At 41.0% G+C, this 21750-nt stretch overlaps 1 protein-coding gene across 4 annotated transcripts in view; it reads left to right on the top strand.

Moving 5' to 3' along the window:
* The window catches only part of LOC126260556 (organic cation transporter protein-like), a 667093-nt gene extending 645894 nt beyond the window's left edge, over positions 1–21199 (top strand). For all 4 annotated transcript variants that reach the window (XM_049957901.1, XM_049957915.1, XM_049957909.1 and 1 more), the window contains 5 exons: positions 4170–4427; positions 5513–5727; positions 5816–5997; positions 15307–15443; positions 20589–21199. In XM_049957901.1, coding sequence (XP_049813858.1) covers positions 4170–4427; positions 5513–5727; positions 5816–5997; positions 15307–15443; positions 20589–20658 — 862 coding nt within the window. In that variant the 3' untranslated portion in view covers positions 20659–21199. The remainder of the gene's footprint in view (positions 1–4169; positions 4428–5512; positions 5728–5815; positions 5998–15306; positions 15444–20588) is intronic.
* Positions 21200–21750: the final 551 nt, after the last annotated feature.

The raw sequence follows: 21750 nt of genomic DNA, 5'->3' as shown, positions 1-21750 counted from the left end.
ATTGATGGTATTTTATTTGTAATATTGCTGAACACATGCAGAATACATTATCACACACCAAAACCAAAGAACAAACTAAACTGTAGAGAAAAACTCCAGAGATATATCTCAACTCAAAGAATGTCTGCCAAAGATAACTGTACACTGTCTATGACTGTACACAAGAAGTTGTTGTTTGGAGGTTAAGTCCACAATCTCCTCCTCCTTCTCTCCTCCTCCTCCTCCTCCTCTCCTCCTCCTCCTCCTCCAGTGCAGAGTGCTCCTGGGAAAGGCTGGTGATGGCATTAGAACCACTGTGCCTGAGTGTGACCAACCTTGCTGTGGCAGACTACAAAGCAGAGCACAACTGGACCATTTCTTTAACATCCACTTCTGACTAATTTTTGTGACTAGAGGCTTGTAAAGGAAACCTGCACCATTTCTCACAGGTAAGATGGAAGTTTGGTGTCCTCCAATTCCATGTGACATCGACAGAGGCACAAAGACAGTTTGGTTGGGAGGAGGGAGGGGGGAGGGGGGGGGGGGGTGTTCCTGTGAACCCACCCTTAGAATGAAGGATGGTTGTGGTTGGCATCTTACTGTCTCAGACACTGTAGAACTTTTTAGGCATCCTCCAATGATAGTTCAAAATGGCTCTGAGCACTATGGGACTCAACTTCTGAGGTCATTGGTCCCCTAGAACTTAGAACTAGTTAAACCTAACTAACCTAAGGACATCACACACATCCATGCCCTAGGCAGGATTCGAACCTGCGACCGTAGCGGTCTCGCGGTTCCAGACTGCAGCGCCTAGAACCGCATGGCCACTTCGGCCGGCTCCAATGATAGTGACTGATGTTGGATTGTGGTATTGTCTTGCATCTCTTTGTCCTTGTAACATTAGAGTTACTAATAGTATTGGAAATGATAGCATGTACACCATTATTTTCATTTGCGATGGTGATCTGCATTATGTAGTGTGATTCATTGTTAGTTGTTTGTGCCTTGTGCTGGACCAAACTAGGTTCCTTCTTCTCACATGAATTTCATCTGATGTATTCTGCACTGATTGTTCACATATGTCAACTACATTTGTTGCAACTTCCTTCTGCAAGTGACCCACAGAAGATTTTTCTGGGATGAGCACTTTTCTTCAGTTTTCCTGTTCACATTTTAGCAGCATTCAAGACTTGTTTTGGAAGATAATTTGGATTGTGAATCTTGGTTTTTGTCATATAATTTTTGTTTCTCTTCTTTTTTGTCTTTGTACTTCTTACTCATGGCATCCAAATTCAGTTTCAAAAAATGGCAAATAGTCTTTAGCTGGTGATTAGTAAATGCTCTGGAATCTGCAGACCTCATGCAAGTATGTGTAGATGGTCTGCCAATTATGCCTGTCATTGGCTCTACAGTGCCAGTGTGCTGAACTTTGCCATTTGCTAGGTCAGGAGAGAGGTTGAACTGTCTTAAGAAATCTGCACCTTATATCACCTCATTCATGTTGATTGTCAAATGCAAGGTGATTGTTTTGTGTAGTCTAAATGTCCATTGTGCATGTAGCTATTCCATCAAATTTAATCAAACAATGGAAGATCCTAGGATGGAATGTAACAATATTATGAGAAGGAAAGTTGCTACTCACCATATAGTGGAGATGCTGAGTCGCAGAGACGCAAACACAACTCACACGCTCAACTGCAGTCTCAGGCAACTGAAACCTCACTGCGAGCAGCAGCACCAGTGCATGATGGGAGTGGTGACTGGATGGGGATAAGGAGGAGGTTGGGATAGGGAGGGGGAGGGTTAGTGTAGTAGCCACCAGAAAGATCGCGGGAGGCGCACATTGGCACGGCGCGTCACGGGCGGTAGTTGCCGCAAGTAGAGTCCCGTCCACCAGAGGGCACGCGAGAATTCGGACGCGACCTCTGCCGGCGTAACAACAAGAACAACAACAACAACTCCAGCAGCACGGGCCGTGCCCAGTCAGTCAACATCGGGCATGCCTAGGACACAGTCCCGGTCTACGCTAAGTGAAGTGCGACGTAAACGTGAACAGTGTTACTACAGTTAGTATGGTGAGGTTGGTGGACAGTGCTGCAGGTTAGACAGGGGGCGGGAGGGGGGGTGGGAGGAATTAGCAGAAAAGTAGAGAAATGAAAAGACTGGGTGTGGTGATGGAATGACGGCTGTGTAGTGCTGGAATGGGAACAGGGAAGGCTCTGCATGGGTGAGGACAGTGACTAACAAAGGCTGAGGCCAGGAGGGTTATGGCAAAGTAGGATGTATTGCAGGGAAGTTCCCACCTGCACAGTTCAGAAAAGCTAGTGTTGGTGGGAAGGATCCATATGGCACAGGCTGTGAAGCAGTCATTGAAATGAAGGATATCATGTTTGGCAGTGTGTTCAGCAACAGAGTGGTCCACTTGTTTCTTGGCCACAGTTTGCCAGTGGCCATTCATTTGAACAGACAGCCAGCTGGTTGTCATGCAATCAGTGACACTGGCATTGTCTGTCTACTAATGAGGGCCACTTTGAACATATAAAATAACCTCCCTCCCAAGTAAGAATTGTAATGATATGCCATTTTGTTCCATTAATATTGACTATCAAAAACTGTCTACATTTTTTTGACCCCACTTTATGTGGTAGTAACTTCTTTAAGCAAAGTGTCAAAAGCATGATGTCTGGCATGTTTTCTAGGTCTATCAGCTCCCTTAAGTGTCTCCAAAACTGATTAAGGCATTCTGATGCCCAATTTCTCTGCTGCTGTCATGACTGAGTTAATCACTGGAGCAAGGTTGCTTTTACCATATCAGATTTGCCAGTGGCAGGCATCAGTTGTATCACATCACTAATAATATAAGCATTTCACAAACATTGATGAATAATGCACAAAACTTCAAAGAACCTTCCACTATTCTGTGGTTCTAAAGGAGGATGATTTCTGTAATGGCAGACCATGTTGTCAGGTGATCTGGATGGAAAGAAGGTAGTTTAGGTAGAAAGCACTGTCTCACACATACTCTGTGAAAATCATTTTTGCTTCCTACTTGTTCTGTCCCAGAATGAGATTTTCACTCTGCAGCGGAGTGTGCGCTGATATGAAACTTCCTGGCAGATTAAAACTGTGTGCCCGACCGAGACTCAAACTCAGGACCTTTGCCTTTCGCGGGCAAGTGCTCTACCATCTGAACTACCGAAGCAAGACTCACGCCCAGTCCTCACAGCTTCACTTCTGCCAGTATCTTGTTCTGTCGATCTGAGAGCTTTGGTGAACAAAATCCCATCAACCATATCCAATGCATATGGAATCCTGGGAATCTTCTTGTGTGGCCCAGCCAGCTGGACTCCGCATTTTTGTAGTATCAGGTTTGGCTACATTACCTCCAGCATGGATGCACTAACAAAAGTACATGGAATGATGTTTTATGGGTGTGAATTTCCAGAAATCACAGAATTTTGTGTGTGAACACCGCCCTGTAGTTGTAGAATATGATTTGAATCGTTTTTAAAGTCACTGAGAAGATCAAACTGTGCCAGACATTTTCCGTGCAAATGTTTTATGTTGTTGACACTTGGAGAAAGTTGCATTAGTTCATCACCTTGTTTTCACAATATTAGCTGCTTGTGCAGAGTTGTGAAAACTCTTGAAAAGCCACAATTAAAGTCATCATACAGTGAGAATTCTCCAAGAAAATGTTGATCATTGGAAAGGGTTTTTTCATTGTGAAGCACCTGGTTGTATACCTCATATTTTTCTGAAAATCATTTGCATTCTTGTCATAGAGTTCCAGGTAGACTGCTGGCAATAATGACACCTGAGCAGACTGCAGAATAAGATTGACGGTATTTTATACACCATATTGCCAAGCACATGTACACATTCCAAAAACAAAGAACAAACTGAGCTGTAGAGCAATGCTCCAGAGATATCTCAACTAAAAGAATGACTGCCAAAGACTGCATCTGTATGCAAGCTGTTGTTCAAAGTTGACATCTTCACGTATAAATAAAACTTTCTGAAACTCTTCCAGAATGTATGCTCCACCTTTCTGCTATATATTTAGTGAAGACTGCTGCTTTATCAACTAAATGATTCTGTAACAACTGATCAAATTTCTTTTATTTTAATTAAATTGTTTAATGATGCATGTGTTGATGTCCACTCATCATGAAATGCTTTCTGTTCAGGTTTGTTCCTGAGTCTACGCGCTGGCTTTTGTCCAATGGAAGGAAAGAACAAGCACAGCAGCTAATTGTAAAAGCTGCTAAAGTAAACAAAGTTAAAATTCCTACTGATGTTCTTGATGGCCTGTTGTCTGAAGAAAATGAGAAACCATCGTCAGAGAAGAAACCAATACCTGAGACTAAAGTAACAAAACCATCAATTTTGGACATTATGCGATATCCAAATCTTCGTAAACGATGTCTCAACATATTCTTCAACTGGTAAGTAATATATATGTTGATATTAATCATTATTTTGTTATTCTGTAGGAAAATCATAGTAGAGAAGCCTGTAGCTAATGAATAATACAGAATATTTAAAGTGTAATGAATATATTGAGACAGTGAAAAATTTGTGCCTGAGCAAGACTTGAATCCAGATTTCCTGCTTTTCGTGAGCAGTCGCCTAAACCATTTGGCAATCTGAGCTTGTCACCAGGCATGACACAGGCATTCACTCATGTTTTTGAATGCTAAGTGGAGATTAGAGATAAAATTAAATAATCTATTCTTTAGCATGCCCACTCACAAAAGGAGAAGGGGGAGGGGAGGGAGGGGAGGGAGGGAGAGAGAGAGAGAGAGAGAGAGAGAGAGAGGCTATTTTTTGGGTTCTTTCATGTGCGAAGGCATCATCCACTATTAATGTGCATGTGAATGGTTGCCATTCCTTACTTATTTTAATTTTTTAAATCTGGAATTCCCGTTACCATAATATTTATGAAGTTAAAACTGAAAAGATTTCTGGTATTACAGTATATGTTTAATTACCTAAATTTGCTTCTTTATTCTTTCATTTTATTTTATTTTTTTTGCCACAAAATCCCAAAAAATTGCCACAATATTCCATACATCAGCACATTACATTAGGGTAATGGTTGTCAATTTAAAAAATCAGTAAAGTAACTTCCTAAGCTTCTACAGCTGTTAAATTTATTTTTACATGAACATTAATTTATTTGAACATTAACCTAATCTCTGCATATACTTTCTATTAACAAATAACAAACCAGTTACATATTGATTATGAACTAAATGACTTAGATTTACTCTATATTCTGAGTGTCATAGTATATAATTCCACTATTTTCTTGGTTGCTTGCATGGTATTCCTAAACTATTCATGCATGAGTTACTGTCCTTTCATGATGCTTTCCTTTTTTACAATAACATAATGTCTAAATGTCATCTTGCTCATAGCTGTCCCGTTTCATTAGCACAGTCATTCTCTGGTGTAAACTAACGTAAAAGGATAACAGAAAACTGAATTCTCCTTGCTTGATAAATTTATTCTGTTTCCATTGCAACAGGTTTGTCAACAACAGTGCCTACTATGGTCTCTCATGGAACACATCTAACCTGGCAGGAAACCAGTACTTAAATTTCTTTATTTCTGGTGCTGTAGAAGTTCCTGCATATACTTTTTTACTGTTCACCCTCAATAAATGGGGCCGAAAATCAATTCTGTGTTCCTGTATGCTTCTGGGAGGAGTATCTCTGCTAGCTGCTCTCGCTGTGCCTGGAGGTGAGACATCATGTATTTGTATCAATATAGAGTGCAGATAAATATTATTACTCACCATATACTAAACTGCTGTTCTCTTTTGCTGTAGAGATGACATGGTTACTGGTGACATTTGCAATGATAGGCAAAATGGCAGTAACGGCTTCATATGGTACAATATATATATTTACAGCTGAACAGTTTCCCACAGTTGTACGAAATGTTGCACTTGGTGCAAGTTCTACTTCAGCACGAGCTGGTGGAATGACTGCACCATTTATCAACTTACTGGTGAGTCATTATTCAAATATGTTTAGTTCCTGATAAAGACACACTTTTTGGATATTGATAATGATTGCTTCTGTATCAAATGTTTGATGGTTCAAGTACAATACAGAAAGTCTCAAGATGCTCTTTTGAACATGGCTGGACCATATAAATAAGATAGATCTTGCAGAATTATTCCAAACCCCATCTTCTAAATTTCATTTGAATAATTTAAAATTAAAGTATCTTAGCAATTTATTATTTGACTTCTCTCTAGACCACACCTTAACTTATTTAATTCCTACTGCATTACATGTCTTGGCCTACTGCCATCAACAGATAGTGTAAGTAAAATGAAAAACACCCAAATGAGAAGCAAGAAAAACATGCTTTAATGTTCCATGTAAATGAAGTGGCGTATATAAATTGAAGACAGTGTTCAGCACATAGTCTCAAGTTAAAATCATACCATCTCCATGACAAACGTGCACAACAACTGAAACGTTAAACAACTGACAGTAAACACACAAATTAAACTGCCTCCAAACAATGTTACTCTAATGAAAATGTCTACTCAGTAAGCATGCTTTGCATATTTGTAACAAAATTTGCAAATATAAAACCCAGAACTTAAACAGAGGACAATAATAAAAATGTAACAAACTTAAATTCTAAAAACATTAAACCAATTATATCTCTATCCTTCTGCTCTCCGAGTTAACATACAATGAGCATTAATTAAAACGTATATTCAAAATTATAATAAATTATGAGTTACATGTAAATCTACTGCTAAGACCATTGTTAACCACCCTCACTTGGAAGATTAGCTATATTGTACTCCATGATTCTTGCACTTTTTTAGTGGGATAAACTGACAGGGCAGACAATATTAACAGTAACCTTGAACTTTTTCAGATGTTGCAGTTATCTATAATGAAGTACTATCTGGAAAATCGTGACCAAATATTCAGTTCCACCTTGATAAGATTACAAAGTGGAGCAAAGATTGACAACTTACTTTAAAGGTTCACAAATGTAAAATAGTGCACTTTATTAAGTGCAGAAATGTATTAATTCATGACTACAAAATAAGTGGGTCACAACTACAATCAGTCAACTTATACAAATACTTGGGTATAACAGCTTGTGGAGATGTGAAGTGGAATGGTCAAATGGGCTGAGTTGTAGTTAAATGAAGTGGCATGACTTAGATTCATAAGTAAGATACTAGGGGAAAGCAGTCAGCCTGCAAGTGTAATTGTTTACAAACCATGTGGTCAAGTGGGAAGGGGATCATACAAACGGGACTAACGGGGGATATCAAACATATGCAGTCAGTGTCAATAGCCACAAGTTTGCTTGACCCATGGGAGAGCATTATGGGAATATTGGAAAACTGAACTGGCAGACACTAGAAGATATACATCAATTGTCATATGAAATCCTGTTTGCAAAGTTGAAAGAATGTCAATAACTGAGGATATAAGAATATACTACAGCCCACCCTATGTATTCTTCCTGCAGGCACAACAAAGAGATAACTGGGTTAGTTACAACATGTACAGGGGCAGCCAATTACTCATTCTTCTTGTGTTCCATACACAAATGGAATGGGAAGAAACTCTGATATTTAGTACAATTGGATGTAACCCCTGCCATGCACTTAACATTGGTTTGCAGAGTAAAATTTGTCATTATAAAGCAAGATAGAATATTCAATTACGAACGGACAATAATTTGAAGCAACTACTAGACAACTGACAATCTAATAAGATTCAATATGACTGTGATTGCTAACATTAACAAAATATTTTATGAAAGGAAATACACTTAACATTTAAACAGCATTTATCTGACATTCAAAGCACCCGGTAGTATTAGCACCATAATATGACCCCTGGTTCACTTAAGATGTGAGTTATGAATGTGATGTATAATACTGCCCGTGCAGGAAGGCTTATCTCAAAAGTGTAGAATTTAATGTTAAAATTATGTTGGCCAGACTGGGTGTTATTTTCCTATTCCTTTTTGGAAACACACACAGGAAGGAAATAAAGCTACATCATCTGCCTGGTCAATGGTGTTGTATAGGCCACATACAAAATAATTTTAACATTTTATATAGGGAGTCAAAGGACCATACTTAGAGTGGTCTAGTTAATGTGAAAAATGGAGATGTGATGCATGGAGATGAAGGTAAGTCAACATTCAGAGGACACTTAGTCCAAACTGATATACAAAGAGGAACTAAGAGACCATTGACTATTATATGAATGCACAGTGTCCACAGTTCTCATCGATGTCCTCCTTGCTTGCTACTTTGACATTCGTGGTGGAGGTCGAACATGACTGTCCATTCACACCGAAGGTGGTGGTTTCAAAGCCTGTCAAGGTGAATCAATTACATGAATGTATGTTGTCTGTTCCTTCCAGAATGGCCAAAAGAACAGACATTATGCAGAATCCACAGCAGTGATACATGTTATGTTAATTGACTCCACACAGTCTTTATGCAGCTGACACCATGAATTCCTCCCCTTTCCTTTCACTCATCCCCTCCTCTGCCTTTAATTTACCTAACGTGTATCACAATGTTAGAGTTCACATAATGTCTGCTCTTTCTGACATGTCCAAAAGAACAGACACCACCAATTCATATAACTGATTTTCCTTGATGGGCTATGAATCCACCACCTTCAGTGTGAGTGCACAATAAAGTTTAATGTCATGGGGGAATCTTGGGAAACAAAGGAACGAGCAAGGAGGGAATGGACAGGGACTGCAGATAGGTGGCACTATGCTATGTGGTTCGGGTGAGGGGCATATCAAGATAGTATGTGAAATTTTTATAAACACTGCTTCCTGGCTGGTTCAGTGGTTAATGCAGCTGGCCAGTAAGCAACAGATTCCTCACTTGAATCCTGGTCCAGCATACATTCTCATTTGTCACTGCTAACTCCACATAAAGTCCTGCTGCAACTGACATTATGAATTCCTTCCATCCCTTCCCTTCCCTTCCCTTCCCTTCCCTTTCCTTTCTCCCGCACTCCACATTCAATTTACACAAGACCATTGACTGTTTGGTCATATGACTTACTGTTCTATAAGTACTCCCTATACCTTCCTATAAATAGTAAAGTGAAGAATCAAAAAAAGTCTTAATCACATAATAAGGTATTTATTGTTTCAATTCAGGGCTTTCTATCTTGACTAAGTGTGATAGTGTATCTAATCATGTCTGACCTATTAAGATGTTTTCTTGGAGATCACAACTAACTACTTCACTCCTTTCTCCATTCCTTGTTTGTCTAAGAAAGTATGATACTATAAACCATAACAGTGACATTGTTCCTCGTGTTCTGGCAAGTTATTTCCATTTTATGAACAAAATTTCAACACTCTGAGTTTTGCTCTTATGTGTACTCACTGCTTGGACCCTCCAGGGGGTCCACAACTCTTCTGTGGATACATGCGTGGTGAGCACAGTACCTCAAGCTAGTGCAGCTCTTTCCTTTCAGGTCTGCATATTTTCTCTTTCCACCTCCCCCCCCCCACCCGATCATCCCCTCCCCCAATCCCTTCCGTGTGCCTCCCCCCATACCCCCGATCCCCCCTTTGATCCTCCCCCCATCCCCCCGATCCCCCCTTGATCCTCCCCCCATCCCCCCGATCCCCCCTTGATCGTCCCCCCATCTTCCCACCCCCCCCTCCCCCTTGCCACTTCCCTTCCCCTTCTCTCTATCTTTGGGAGTATGTTTTGTGCCTACATCTGGAACGGACACTTGTGACTGTAAGATATGGTTTCTCTTCTCTTCTCTCTCTACTGGAAAGTTTCTGTCCTCACTTTGTCCTTCTCTTTTCCTTGATTCTTCTCTTCACCTTCTTCTCCACTGAGGCGTTTGAGACCTCTTCTCTTCTTTCCTTTTCTTTCTTCCTCCCTTTCTTTCTTCCCCCCTGTGCATGTCTGAAGGCCGATCCACGCGTAGCCAGTGATGGGGTAACGCGTAATTCCCCACCCCAGGTAGACAAGTAGGACATGTATGTACCCCCTGAGTAAGGCCAGGCCCAGGGAGGGGTGATTACCTAAGCTGGTACCTTTCAAATGTGCCGATTGGTCCCTACAGCCGTTTCTCGGGAGGTGTGACCTGAAGTGTGGACAATCACCTAAGATGGGAGTGCCCTCAGAAAGCCCCCCACTAGGATACTGGTAATCATGGGGGATACTTTCGCAATGGTTTCCTCTACTACTACAACTTCTGCCCACAAGAGAAAGTTAGATCTGTCTCGGCCATGGACAATTCTTCCATCCATACCAAAGTTCCTAGTTGCTTCTCGGTCTGACAAAGGTTGAGGCTTCTCCACTGTCAACCCTTTCATTATTCAGAAAAGTGTCGATACAGTTGTAGGTCCGATAAAGTCTTGTTCCTGATTACAAAACGGCACCTTGTTGTTAGACACAGACAGTGCCCACCAGGCACATAGATTGCTTTGAACTACACTGCTACACTCCTTCACTGTCTGAGTGGACGTGCATTGTACTTTAAATTCATCACACAGGATGGTTTATATAAGATCACTCAACAGATTATCCAATGAGGACATCCAAAATTACCTGTCTGACCAGAGTGTAATGGCTGTAAATCGAGTCATGAATAGGGTTGACAAGGAACTGATACCAACCCACACTCTCTTCTTGACATTTGACAGTGTTCAGCTTCCATCGAACATTAAAGCGGAGTATGAGATCATTTCAGTTCGCCCTTACATCCCCAACCCTATAAGTCACTATCGGTGTCAGCAGTTTTATCATACCAGCCAGTCGTGTCCCAATATGGCCAAATGTGTTACATGTGACAGAGATGCCCAGGAGGGTGATTGTCCACCTCCATCACCTCATTGCATCAACTGTATGGGCGACCACTCTGCTTCCTCTAGAGATTGCCCTATTTTTAAAGATGAACGAATTATTCAGGAAATCTGAGTGAAGGAAAAGGTGTCTACCCTTGCTGCTCATAAGTTTTCACCAGCAGAAAGCCCACTGTGCTCCCAGTGGGTAAATACAGCACTGTCCTCGCCTCTCCTTGACCTACTAAGCAGGCACCCATGCAGACGTGCGATCTAACCTTTAGCTCCACAGTCATCAGATTGTCCAGCCTAAAGATCACCCATTCAACCACCCCACTATCTCCTGCTCACTCTCAGGCTCAACCTTCATTGGCTCCTGCTAAATCATCGATGCCCAGACTTCCAAAAAAGAACCTACTTGTGAAGATTTTTTCTTTACGTACCCAGACCTCGCAGCCATTGACTACTCTCTCATCTCAACATCCTGCTTCCAAGAAGGCTCATAAGAAACACAGTTCCTCTCCTTTTTCCATGGCATGTCTCTTCTACAGCGTCACCCAGTGGTAGCCGACCTCAGCCGTCTTCCGTGTCGCCAAGACGCACTGCTGGTAGCCGATAAACCAGCCGATCACTGGCGGCAGGAGCTGCTCCCGAACAACCTATGGATCAGGCAGGATCTTCTGTCTTTGGCTGAATGCCGTTCCATGCTGTCAGCTGCCAGCTGCCAGCTGCCGGCTCTCAGTGGTCATTGAATTGATGGCAACCGTGGTGAGATTTTTCCGTTTTCTGTCCACCCTATGTCAATTATCCATTGGAATACCCACGGAATTTGCTCCAATTGGGATGAATTGTCGGTCCTCTTATTATCCCTCTCTGGTCATCTTCTGCCTTCAGGAAACAAAGCTATGCCCCCATGATTGCTTTATCTTACCTCATTTCCAAACATTTGGTTTGATCTCTGCTCTGTTGATGGCGCTCTGGCACACAGGGTACTTATGACTCTTCTCCGTGATACTATCCATTATCACCCAGTCGCCTTAAACAGTTCCTTGCAAGCTGTCACTGTAACTCTTTCCCTTTCTGGATACACCTTCTCACTTTGTGCTGTATACATTTCATCATCTACACCAATGGCAAGAGCCGATCTCCTTCATCTCCATGGTTAGCTCCCACCCCCCTATTCGCTGGTTGGGGACTTCAATGACCACCACTCACTTTGGGCATCTCGGCGTCCTTGTCAGAGAGGCTCCCTATTGATTGAGCTCTTCCACCAAGCAAGTCTCATTTGCCTCAACACAGGGGAACCTACATTTTTGTCTGCCTCCATGTCAACCTACTCTCATTTGGACCTTTCGGTTGGTACTGTTCAGCTAGCTTGGCACTTTGAATGGTTCGCTCTTGCTGATACACACTCGAGTGACCATTTTCCATGTTTCTTTTGATTACAGCAACTGCCATCTATGCGCCCAAGATGATGGTAGTTTTCCCAAGCCAATTGGACACTTTTCTCCTCTCTAGCAACATCTGATGACCTTTTTCCTAGCATTGACAATCAGCTCACTAATGTTACGGAAGCTATTCTTACAGTTGCGGAATGTTCAATACCTCTTACCTCCCCTTTGCCCCGGTGCCCCCCATTTCCTTGGTGGAATGAGGCATGCTGTGATGCAGTATGCGAATGGAGGCATGCTCTTCACATTTTGTGTCACTATCCTACAATGGCCAACAATATCCGCTATAAGCAGTTAGGTGCGCGATGCAGTTGCATATCCGCGATAGCAAGAAGGCCAGCTGGGGCTGCTTTACCAGCTCCTTTAACACCTTCACACTCTCATTTGTAGTTTAGTGTCGAATTCGACAGTTATCTGGCGCATTTAGTTTCTCCCCGATCTCTGGGCTACCTGTCACGCAAGATACCTTAATGGGCCTAGTCACAATTTCTAACTAATTGGGTCAACACTTTGCTGAGATTTCAAGTTCTTCAAATTACCCGCCAGCCTTTCTCCCAAAGAAATGAACAGTGGAAGTGTAACCTCTTGCTTTCTCCTCTCAAAATCATGAAAGGTATATAATTTTTTCTGTGCGGGAACACCAACATGCACTCTCTTCCTCTTGCTCCATGGGATCCATGTCCAAATGTTGCTGTATTTATTATACCATAGTCTGTGTTACCTCCTTCATCTTTATAATTGAATTTGGACTGACAGTATATTTCCCAGAAGATGGCGGGAAGCTATCATCATTCTGGTTCTGAAACCTGGAAAGGACAAACATCTCCCCTCTAGCTATCATCCCATCTCTCACACAAGTAGTGTATTTAAGGTTTAGGAGCATATGGTAAATTGCTGTTTGGGCTGGTGTCTGAAGTCCCAAAAACTTTTAACACCTGCCCAATGTAGTTTCCAACAGCATCGTTCCACAGTTGACCATCTTGTTGCTCTCTCCAATTGCATCATGAACAATTTTCTCAGGAAACGCCAAATGGTAGCTATATTTTTTGATCTGGAGAAGGCATATGATAACTGTTGGAGGACCGGCATCCTCCGCACACTGTTCTCTTTGGGCTTTTGAGGTCAGCTACCCCATTTCATTCATGAATTTATGACAGAGCGCACATTTACAGTGCGGGTGAACACTCCTCTCTCCCGTACTTCCTCCCAAGAAAAGGGGATGCTCCAGGGCTCTGTGTTAAGTGTTGCACTGTTTGCAATCACCATAAATCCAATTACAGATTGTCTCCTTCCTGATGTCTTGGGCTCCCTCTCTACTACAGCTCTCAACAGACCAGCCTTCTTGAATGATGCCTTCAAGGATGTCTTGATCACCTCCACTTGTGGAGCATCGAAATGGGCTTCCGATTTTCTCCCAGTAAGACCGTCTGTGTAAATTTTTGGCGACATATGGAGTTTTATCCGCCTTCCCTACATCTAGGCCCTGCTGACTTCCCATTTGCAGATGTCACCAAATTCTTGGGACTTATGTTTGACAGAAAACTGTGCTGGTCTTCCCACATTTCATATCTTTTGGCTCGCTGTCTGCGATCCCTCAAAACCCTCCCCACCCTATAATTTACTATCAGGAATTTGCTTCTCTATGCGCACAAATGGAGGCTGCCACATTTATTTACACCAATGGCTCAAAGACCGCTTTTGGTGTTGGGAGTGCCTATATTGTTGGTGACACCTCTATTAGATTTTGGCTTCCTGACCAGTCTTTGGTTTTTACTGTGGAGCTTTACGCTGTTCTCCAGGCCATCCAATACATCTCTCGCCATAAGTGCATACAGTATATTATGTGCTCAGATTCACTCGGCTCTCATCTCAACTTCCAAGCTCTTTATCCTGTCCACCCTCTGGTCCACCAGATTCAGGACTGCCCCAACATGCTCCACTTGGGGAGCATCTCTGTGGGATTCCTCTGGATCCCAGGGCATGTTGGCAACTGGAAACGAGGCAGCCAATATAGTGGCAAAGGCTGCAGTCTGTCTTCCTCAGCTCGCTGTTCACATGGTTCCCTTTGCTGATCTACAGAGCATTGTGTCTCGTCACGTTGGTCTTTTATGGCAACACATTGGTCTGCACTTCCTGATAATAAATTATGGGACATAAAACCTCCTCCCTGTGCTTGTAGCTCTTCCCTGTGCTTGTAGCTCTTCCTCCTGGCCTCGTCATCGGGAGGAGGTAATTTAACTGGACTCCGGATAGGGTACTGTCTTTTTAGCCATCGACATCTTTTAAGTGGCGGTCCTCACCCACTTTGTCCCCACTGCTCTCCATTGTTGACAGTGACACGCCTTTTACTGCAGTGCCCCTATTTTAATCAGCTATGCACCCATTTACAGCTGTCACCCGATGTATCTTCCCTTTAAGCAGATGACACACTCTCAGCCGATCATGTCCTACATCAGTCATTTGAAGCTCTTTTTTGGGGAAAACAACCTTCTCTTCAATAGCAGTTTTCTTGGATTTCCATTCGTTTTTAGTTTCCCTCCTTAGTGAGTTTCGCTCCTATTGCTGCCGATTTAAAATTCGGTTTTTTACCCTTCACTAAGCCACAGAATGGGCGCTTATGACTGTAACAGTTTTGCGCCCTAAAACCATAAAAAAAGTCACTGCCTGGAATCTAAGCAGACAATAAAACTCACAGCACCTGAAAAAGACAGCTAAGTCAATCTTTGAAATATTGTCAATAAAATGGGAATTAAACTCGGCAGAACACCTGCAATTACACTGTTAATCAGTCAGAGTGAGGAAACCTGGGAGACCACATTATATATCCTATTCTGACAAATGAAGGAAGACATTACAAAAAGAAAAAGATCTATAAGATTATCAGTAACTCATGATCTTCCTCTTACAATGATAGAGAATAATGAGGCATGAAACTGATGCTGATCTTGGACACAGTGGTGTTTAAAAGTAGATACTGCTAATCACATTTATAATATTCTGAAATACCTAGAAATGATCCTATTATTTATTTCAGGCTGAATTCTGGCAACCTTTGCCCCTCTTGGTGTTTGGTGCTATGATTTCTGTTGGAGGTTTTCTGGCCCTCCTACTCCCAGAAACATTAAATAGAAAACTTCCTGACACCTTGGAAGAGGGAGAAGACTTTGGAAAGTAAGTAATAGTGCTATATATGTCACCTCAAAAATAAGAGAACTGCTGCTTTGATATGTTTTAATTAACTTTCTGTATCTGTTTTGTATGGATGTCTTCCATCTGATTTATATAAGAAGTACAATATAATTAGTGAGAGCTAATTGACACATCTGTTTCATGTATAATGTGCAACAGTTGCTTCTAACATAAAAACTTCTACCTTGATCTGCTAATTTGTTTATTGTTGTCCACAAATCATCCCGACATTGATATTAGACACCTCACCCTATCACAGAAAGAAAAAAAATTAAATAATTCATATGTACAGGCATACAGTTACTTTCAGATATAGTCGGACACAGCCAATGCTCTTTAATATCTACATATGCACAACTAAGTTACTGAAAATGCTGTTGCTGTTCATTGTAAAATCCCAGATGGAATGAAACAATATTAGAAAAGGAAAGTTGCTACTCGGCATATAATGGATATGCTGAGTCACGATGGACACAACAAACAATTAACACAATTATAGCTTTTGGCCATTAAGTACTCTGTCAGCAATATATATATATATATATATATATATATATATATATATATATATATATATATATATATATATATATATACACACACACACTAATGCAAACACAACTTGCACACATGTCTGCACTCTCAGACAACTGAAACCACACTGCGAGCAGTAGCACCAGTGCATGATGGGAGTGGCGACTGGGTGGGGGTAAGGAGGAGGCTGGGGTGGGGAGGGGTAATGGATAGTATGGTGGGGGTGATGAATAGTGAAGTGCTGCAGTTTAGACGGGGGGGCAGGAGAGAAGGCGAGGAGGGGGACAAGGGGGAGGGGGCAGGGGGAGTAGCAGAAAGGAGAGAAATTAAAAGGAATTAAAAGACTGGGTGTGGCGGTGAAATGACGGTGGCTGGATGGGTGAGGACAGAGACTAACGAAGGTTGAGGCCAGGAGAGTTACGGGAACGTAGGATATATTGCAGGGAAAGTTCCCACCTGCGCAATTCAGAAAAGCTGGTGTTGGTGGGGAGGATCCATATGGCAGAGGCTGTGAAGCACTCATTGAGATGAGGGTTATCATGTTTGGTAGTGCATTCAGCAACAGGGTGGTCCACTTGTTTTTGGGCCACAGTTTGTCAGTGGCCATTCATGTGGACATACAGCTTGTTGGTTGTCATGCCTACATACAATGCAGCTCTGTGGTTGCAGCTTAGCTTGTAAATCACATGACTGCTTTCACAGGCAGCCCTGCCTTTGATGGGATAGGTGATGCTACTGACTGGACTGGAGTAGGTGGTGGTAGGAGGATGTATGGAACAGATTTTGCATTTAGGTCATATTACAGGGGTATGATGCATGAGGTAAGGGACTGGGAGCAGGGGTTGTGTAAGGATGGACGAGCATATTGTGTAGGTTTGGTGGATGGTGGAATACCACTGTAGGAGAGATAGGAAGGATAGTGGGCAGGACATTTCTCATTTCAGGGTATGACGAGAGGTAATCAAAACCCTGATGGAGAATGTAATTCAGTTGCTCCAGTCCTAGATGGTACTGAATTATGTTCCTTTGTGGCCGGACTGTGAGACTTTGTGAGGTGGCGGGAGACTGGAAAAATAAGGCACAGGAGATTTGTTTTTGTATAAGGTTGGGAGGATAATTATGGTCAGTGAAAGCTTCAGTGATACCCTCGGTATATTTTGAGAGGGACTGCTCATCACTGCAGATGTGATGACCGCGGGTGGCTAGGCTGTACGGAAGGGACTTCTTGGTATGGAATGGGTGGCAGCTGTCGAAGTGGAGGTATTGCTGGTGGTTAGTAGGTTTGATATGGACGGAGGTACTGATGTAGCCACCACTGAGGTGGAGGTCAGCATCTAGGTGGCTTGTTGGGTTGAGTAGGACCACGTGAAGCAAATGGGGGAGAAGTTTTTGAGGTTCTGGAGGAATGTGGATAGGGTGTCTTCACCTGCAATCCAGATAGCAAACATGTCATCAGTGAATCTGAACTAGGTTCCCCTCATAACTCAGTACCACCTGGGACTGGAGCAACTGAATTACATTCTCTGTCAGGGTTTCGATTACCTCTTGTCATACCCTGAAATGAGAAATGTCCTGCCCATTATCATTCCCACCCCTCGTAAAGTGGTATACTGCTGTCCACTGAACCTACACAATATACTCGTCCATCCTTACACAACCCCTGCACCCAATCCCTTACCTCATGGCTTGTACACCTGTAATAGAGCTAGATGCAAGACCTGTCCCATACATCCTCATACCACCACCTACTCCAGTCCGGTCACTAACGTCACCTATCCTATCGAAGGCAGGGCTACCAATGGTGTACTTTCAGCTCTCTGAGACTGCAGATGTGTGAGCAAGTTGCACTTGTGTGAGTGTGTGTGCGCGTGTGTGTATGTGTGTCTACTGCTGACAAAGGCGTTAATGGCCGAAAGCTATGATTGTGTGAATCTTTTTATTGTGCCTATCGTGGCTCAGCATCTCCACTATATGGTGAGTAGCAACTTTCCTTCTCTTGTATTATGGAAACATAAATTTGATTTTCTGTGTCCAGTGATTTTTGTACGATCTTTTTCTTTCAGCTGACTTTGTTTTCAATGTTTTTCACATCCATTTGGACTTTGTGTCATAGGAAAGTTGTCCTGGATATCTACAGTTGATGGTAGTTGTGGCTTTTATCAATAACTTGATGCCCCACAGAATCTGTTATTTAGCATACGTTTTGTTGTAACAGTATAACAGCACTTTGCAACAAGCTCATAAGCATTTTTCTCAGAAGTGATCACTAATAAACTACAGACTAAAATAAAAGCAGCAGGCCAGCTAATGATGCAGGAACATGTATACTGTCTCTGATTTGATGTCTTCATAAGAAAAGGCCTCATTATAGCTCTATTCTTTAGAGAGTAATGTAAATGAATTGGTCCATGTATCTCAATCAATAATTTCTACCTTCAGTAATGTTAGTATCATAGTCAATGCTATGATTTTCTTATTTTATATTTGCAACATTTTGTTTATTGTCTAATACTGTGCTAAAAACATTTGTAAAAATTGGTGTATCAAAAATATTTATAAAAATTACTCAAGAAACGAATGTGCCTTACATTATATGCATTATTATTGGCACGCCATATTCATGGCATGTGTCATTTCACTTCTCTGATCTTTGTTTCATACAATTTCTCTCGCATTCCTCGTAAAGCTAACAGCTGACCTTTCTAATTCACTTACATGTTTGTCATTTCTTCCATATTTTATATATTATACTTCCCAACTTTTCACCATATTCAGCTGTTCCTCATTCAGTGTCATGTTTACTGTTGGTCTATCCCTTTTCTTAATTTGCCCATCAGATCAATCTTGCACAACTCTTCCCAAACATCACTGTGTTCCCACCTTTCTTGCTGCTCTGATCTCTTACACACTTCGTTCATACAACCCCAGAGCCATTCCTCCTTTCATGTTCTTCACACTATTTCTATCTACATTAGATCCATTTTCATTTCCAATTAACAGTCTATTTCCACTATAACTTAGTCTTCCTCCAGTGCTCTATCTGGATTCAGCAAATTATCAAAATATGTTCTCCAGAAGTCTTTTAATTCCTCCTTCTTTACCATCTCATTCCCATCTTTATCAACCATTTTTACATTCTAGCCCACTCTTTTTCTCCTATTTTTGGTCATTCCATACACTATTTTCTGATTTCTTCTACTGTCTTGCTCCACCATTATAGCCCATTTTTCCGTCAGCTTCCTCTTTCCCCCTGGAACTAATTTTTGTGTCCCACTCTTCTTCACCTTATGCTCTTCGATCATTTATGCTGTGCTTTGTTGAAACCATACTCTAACTGCTTTAGTCTTCTTCAAAACTCCTTCATAATACCATCAAGATATCTCTGCACATTTCCTTCTAATAGTAGTTCTTCCACACACCACCTCTGTTCCTCTTCTGCAGTTTGAAGCTCAACCAGTGGGATTTTAACCTTCAAATGTGCTTATTTTTCGTTCCATAATCTTATTTGCCTTTCTTGATTATGTGCTTCATTTATTTTTTTTATTTTTTATGTTCATTGCTACCAGTCAATGGTTGTTCTCTAAGGCCTTTATAGTATTACCTTGATATCTGCTATGTGCTTCATCATTCCATCTTATTCTAACATATAAATGACCACTCACTCATTAGATATGGTCACTGCTGTGCCACATTACCTTATTGCCTATTATCAAGTCATGAGTTTCCAACCTTCAATTTCCTTTAGCATATGTCCAGTAATATTTCACCTCACTTGTTTACTCTTCCTCAGTAATTTGCTCCAAGTACATACTCGTAGACATGTCTCCTTACACCAACATGTGCTTTCCAGTTTCACATTACGATAATTATGTTCTGCCAAATCGTCTGATTCTGTAATCCTTCTTCAAAAGCCTCCTGTTCCATACTAATATGTATCCCTGTTTTCCTCTTCAGTGATACTTTGGTCTTTATCATTCCCTCATTTATTCCTGTTACTTCCTCCTTCAGTCCCTGCTACAGTTACTCCATTCTTGTATCCTCCCCAATGCCCGTCCAGTGCTATCTAAAACCATTTCTCAGTTCATGCCTTTCTTCATTTTTTTCACCTTATTTCTGCCATTCAGTTCTTGCCTTTTAATCATGTCAAATAGTTAGTCTACTTATACATGTCCATTTCTATGTTATTTATATTCAGATACATTTTTGATAGCTCCTTACTTATCCACTGTTGGCTTGTCAGACCTATCACAACTTCACCAGACCTCAATTCCCTACACTTTTCAGCATGCTTGAATTGCCTTCACAGTTACTACATTGTCATAGGGCACAGGTCTCCAGTGTTTTATGAAGGATTGGACATTGCATCTATGAATAAACTTCAGTACTGTGTTTTAACTATCTTTGGATTTTATCTGTTCATGCTGAAAATGTAACTACCACATCTTAAATATTTTAATTTTATTCAAATTTAATCAAAATTTCAAAATAGGAATAATGAAAAACTGGAGAAGTGTTTTCAGTCAGTTTCATTTGCAATCTGTTGATCATATGTGTTTACAGTTGTTATAAATGAGGTATTTATTTCATTCACAGGGAGAATGAAGAAGATCTGGAAGATGTTGTGAAGAAAACTGGCTCTGTTATTGTTATAGCATCAAAATAATAAGTACAAATTCAACAGTATTTTTACACTGCCAAACAAATTTGTGTGAATATATTTTTGTGTGTGCAGCAATATTTTTGTACAAACTAGTGTTTAGTGTTTTCAGAAATCTGAGCTGTTGGACATATCTCAGAATATGTGATGCAAGGATAGTTATTTGCAAGTAAAACTGTTTATGCAAGTGACAAAAGACGTATGGTCTAATGTGGTGACATTCAAATACATTACAACCACTTGGGTTTTGAAAGGGTCTGCTGTGAATGTCTTTAATTGGTTGTAATGTAGAAACTCTTTGTACAAGAAATGAATGTTGCTCTCCTTTCTAAGTTGCTCCACTACCAATGATAGTATTTATAATAAAATTAACTTTATACTGCTTTTGTATATTCATTGTATATAATTGCCTTATATAAAGAAGACTTGTAAATTGTTCTGTGTATGTTTGCCTCTATTTATATATTTTTTACTCAGGCTTATAAAAAGTACAGAATGCTCATGTGTGATATTAGAAAATAATTCAATGTTGATCCAATATCACGATGTGTGATACATTTCCATTACAATGACATATTTAATAAAATAATTTTTTTATTATACCTTGTTTTACATGTTTCATCTATTAATTATCTATTTACCCTTTCAAAGTTTGTCCATTTAATGTTCTAAACTGTGATCACATACCTTGTGTGATGCAAGGACAGTTTCTGTGTGTGTGTGTGTGTGTGTGTGTGTGTTGGAGAGAGAGAGAGAGAGAGAGAGAGAGAGAGAGAGAGAGAGAGAATGTTCAATCACCTTCAATTAAAACAATACCAACACCAAAATAATAATAACAGAAACAGAATCTACAATGTGAGACCTGAGTTTCTTCAGGCATATATAATGTACAAATAACTTATGGGAATGCATCTGGGTGATGTCATTGACAATAGGGAGTATTTTGATAGGTGACAACATTGTCATTTTCAAGGCAAAACTGCAGCAAGTAAGTGCTGTGCAAGTGACTTTGAAATTGCGGTTTGCAGAGCAATACTGCAAAGATAACACACACTCACAATTTAAACACCAGTGCCACAATCCAACCCAAGATGACAG

Source organism: Schistocerca nitens, chromosome 1 (genome assembly GCF_023898315.1).
Source record: "Schistocerca nitens isolate TAMUIC-IGC-003100 chromosome 1, iqSchNite1.1, whole genome shotgun sequence".
NCBI classification, from domain to species: domain Eukaryota; kingdom Metazoa; phylum Arthropoda; class Insecta; order Orthoptera; family Acrididae; genus Schistocerca; species Schistocerca nitens.
The sequence above is the reverse complement of the archived record's forward strand: the minus strand, read 5'-3'. Positions and strand labels throughout refer to the sequence as shown.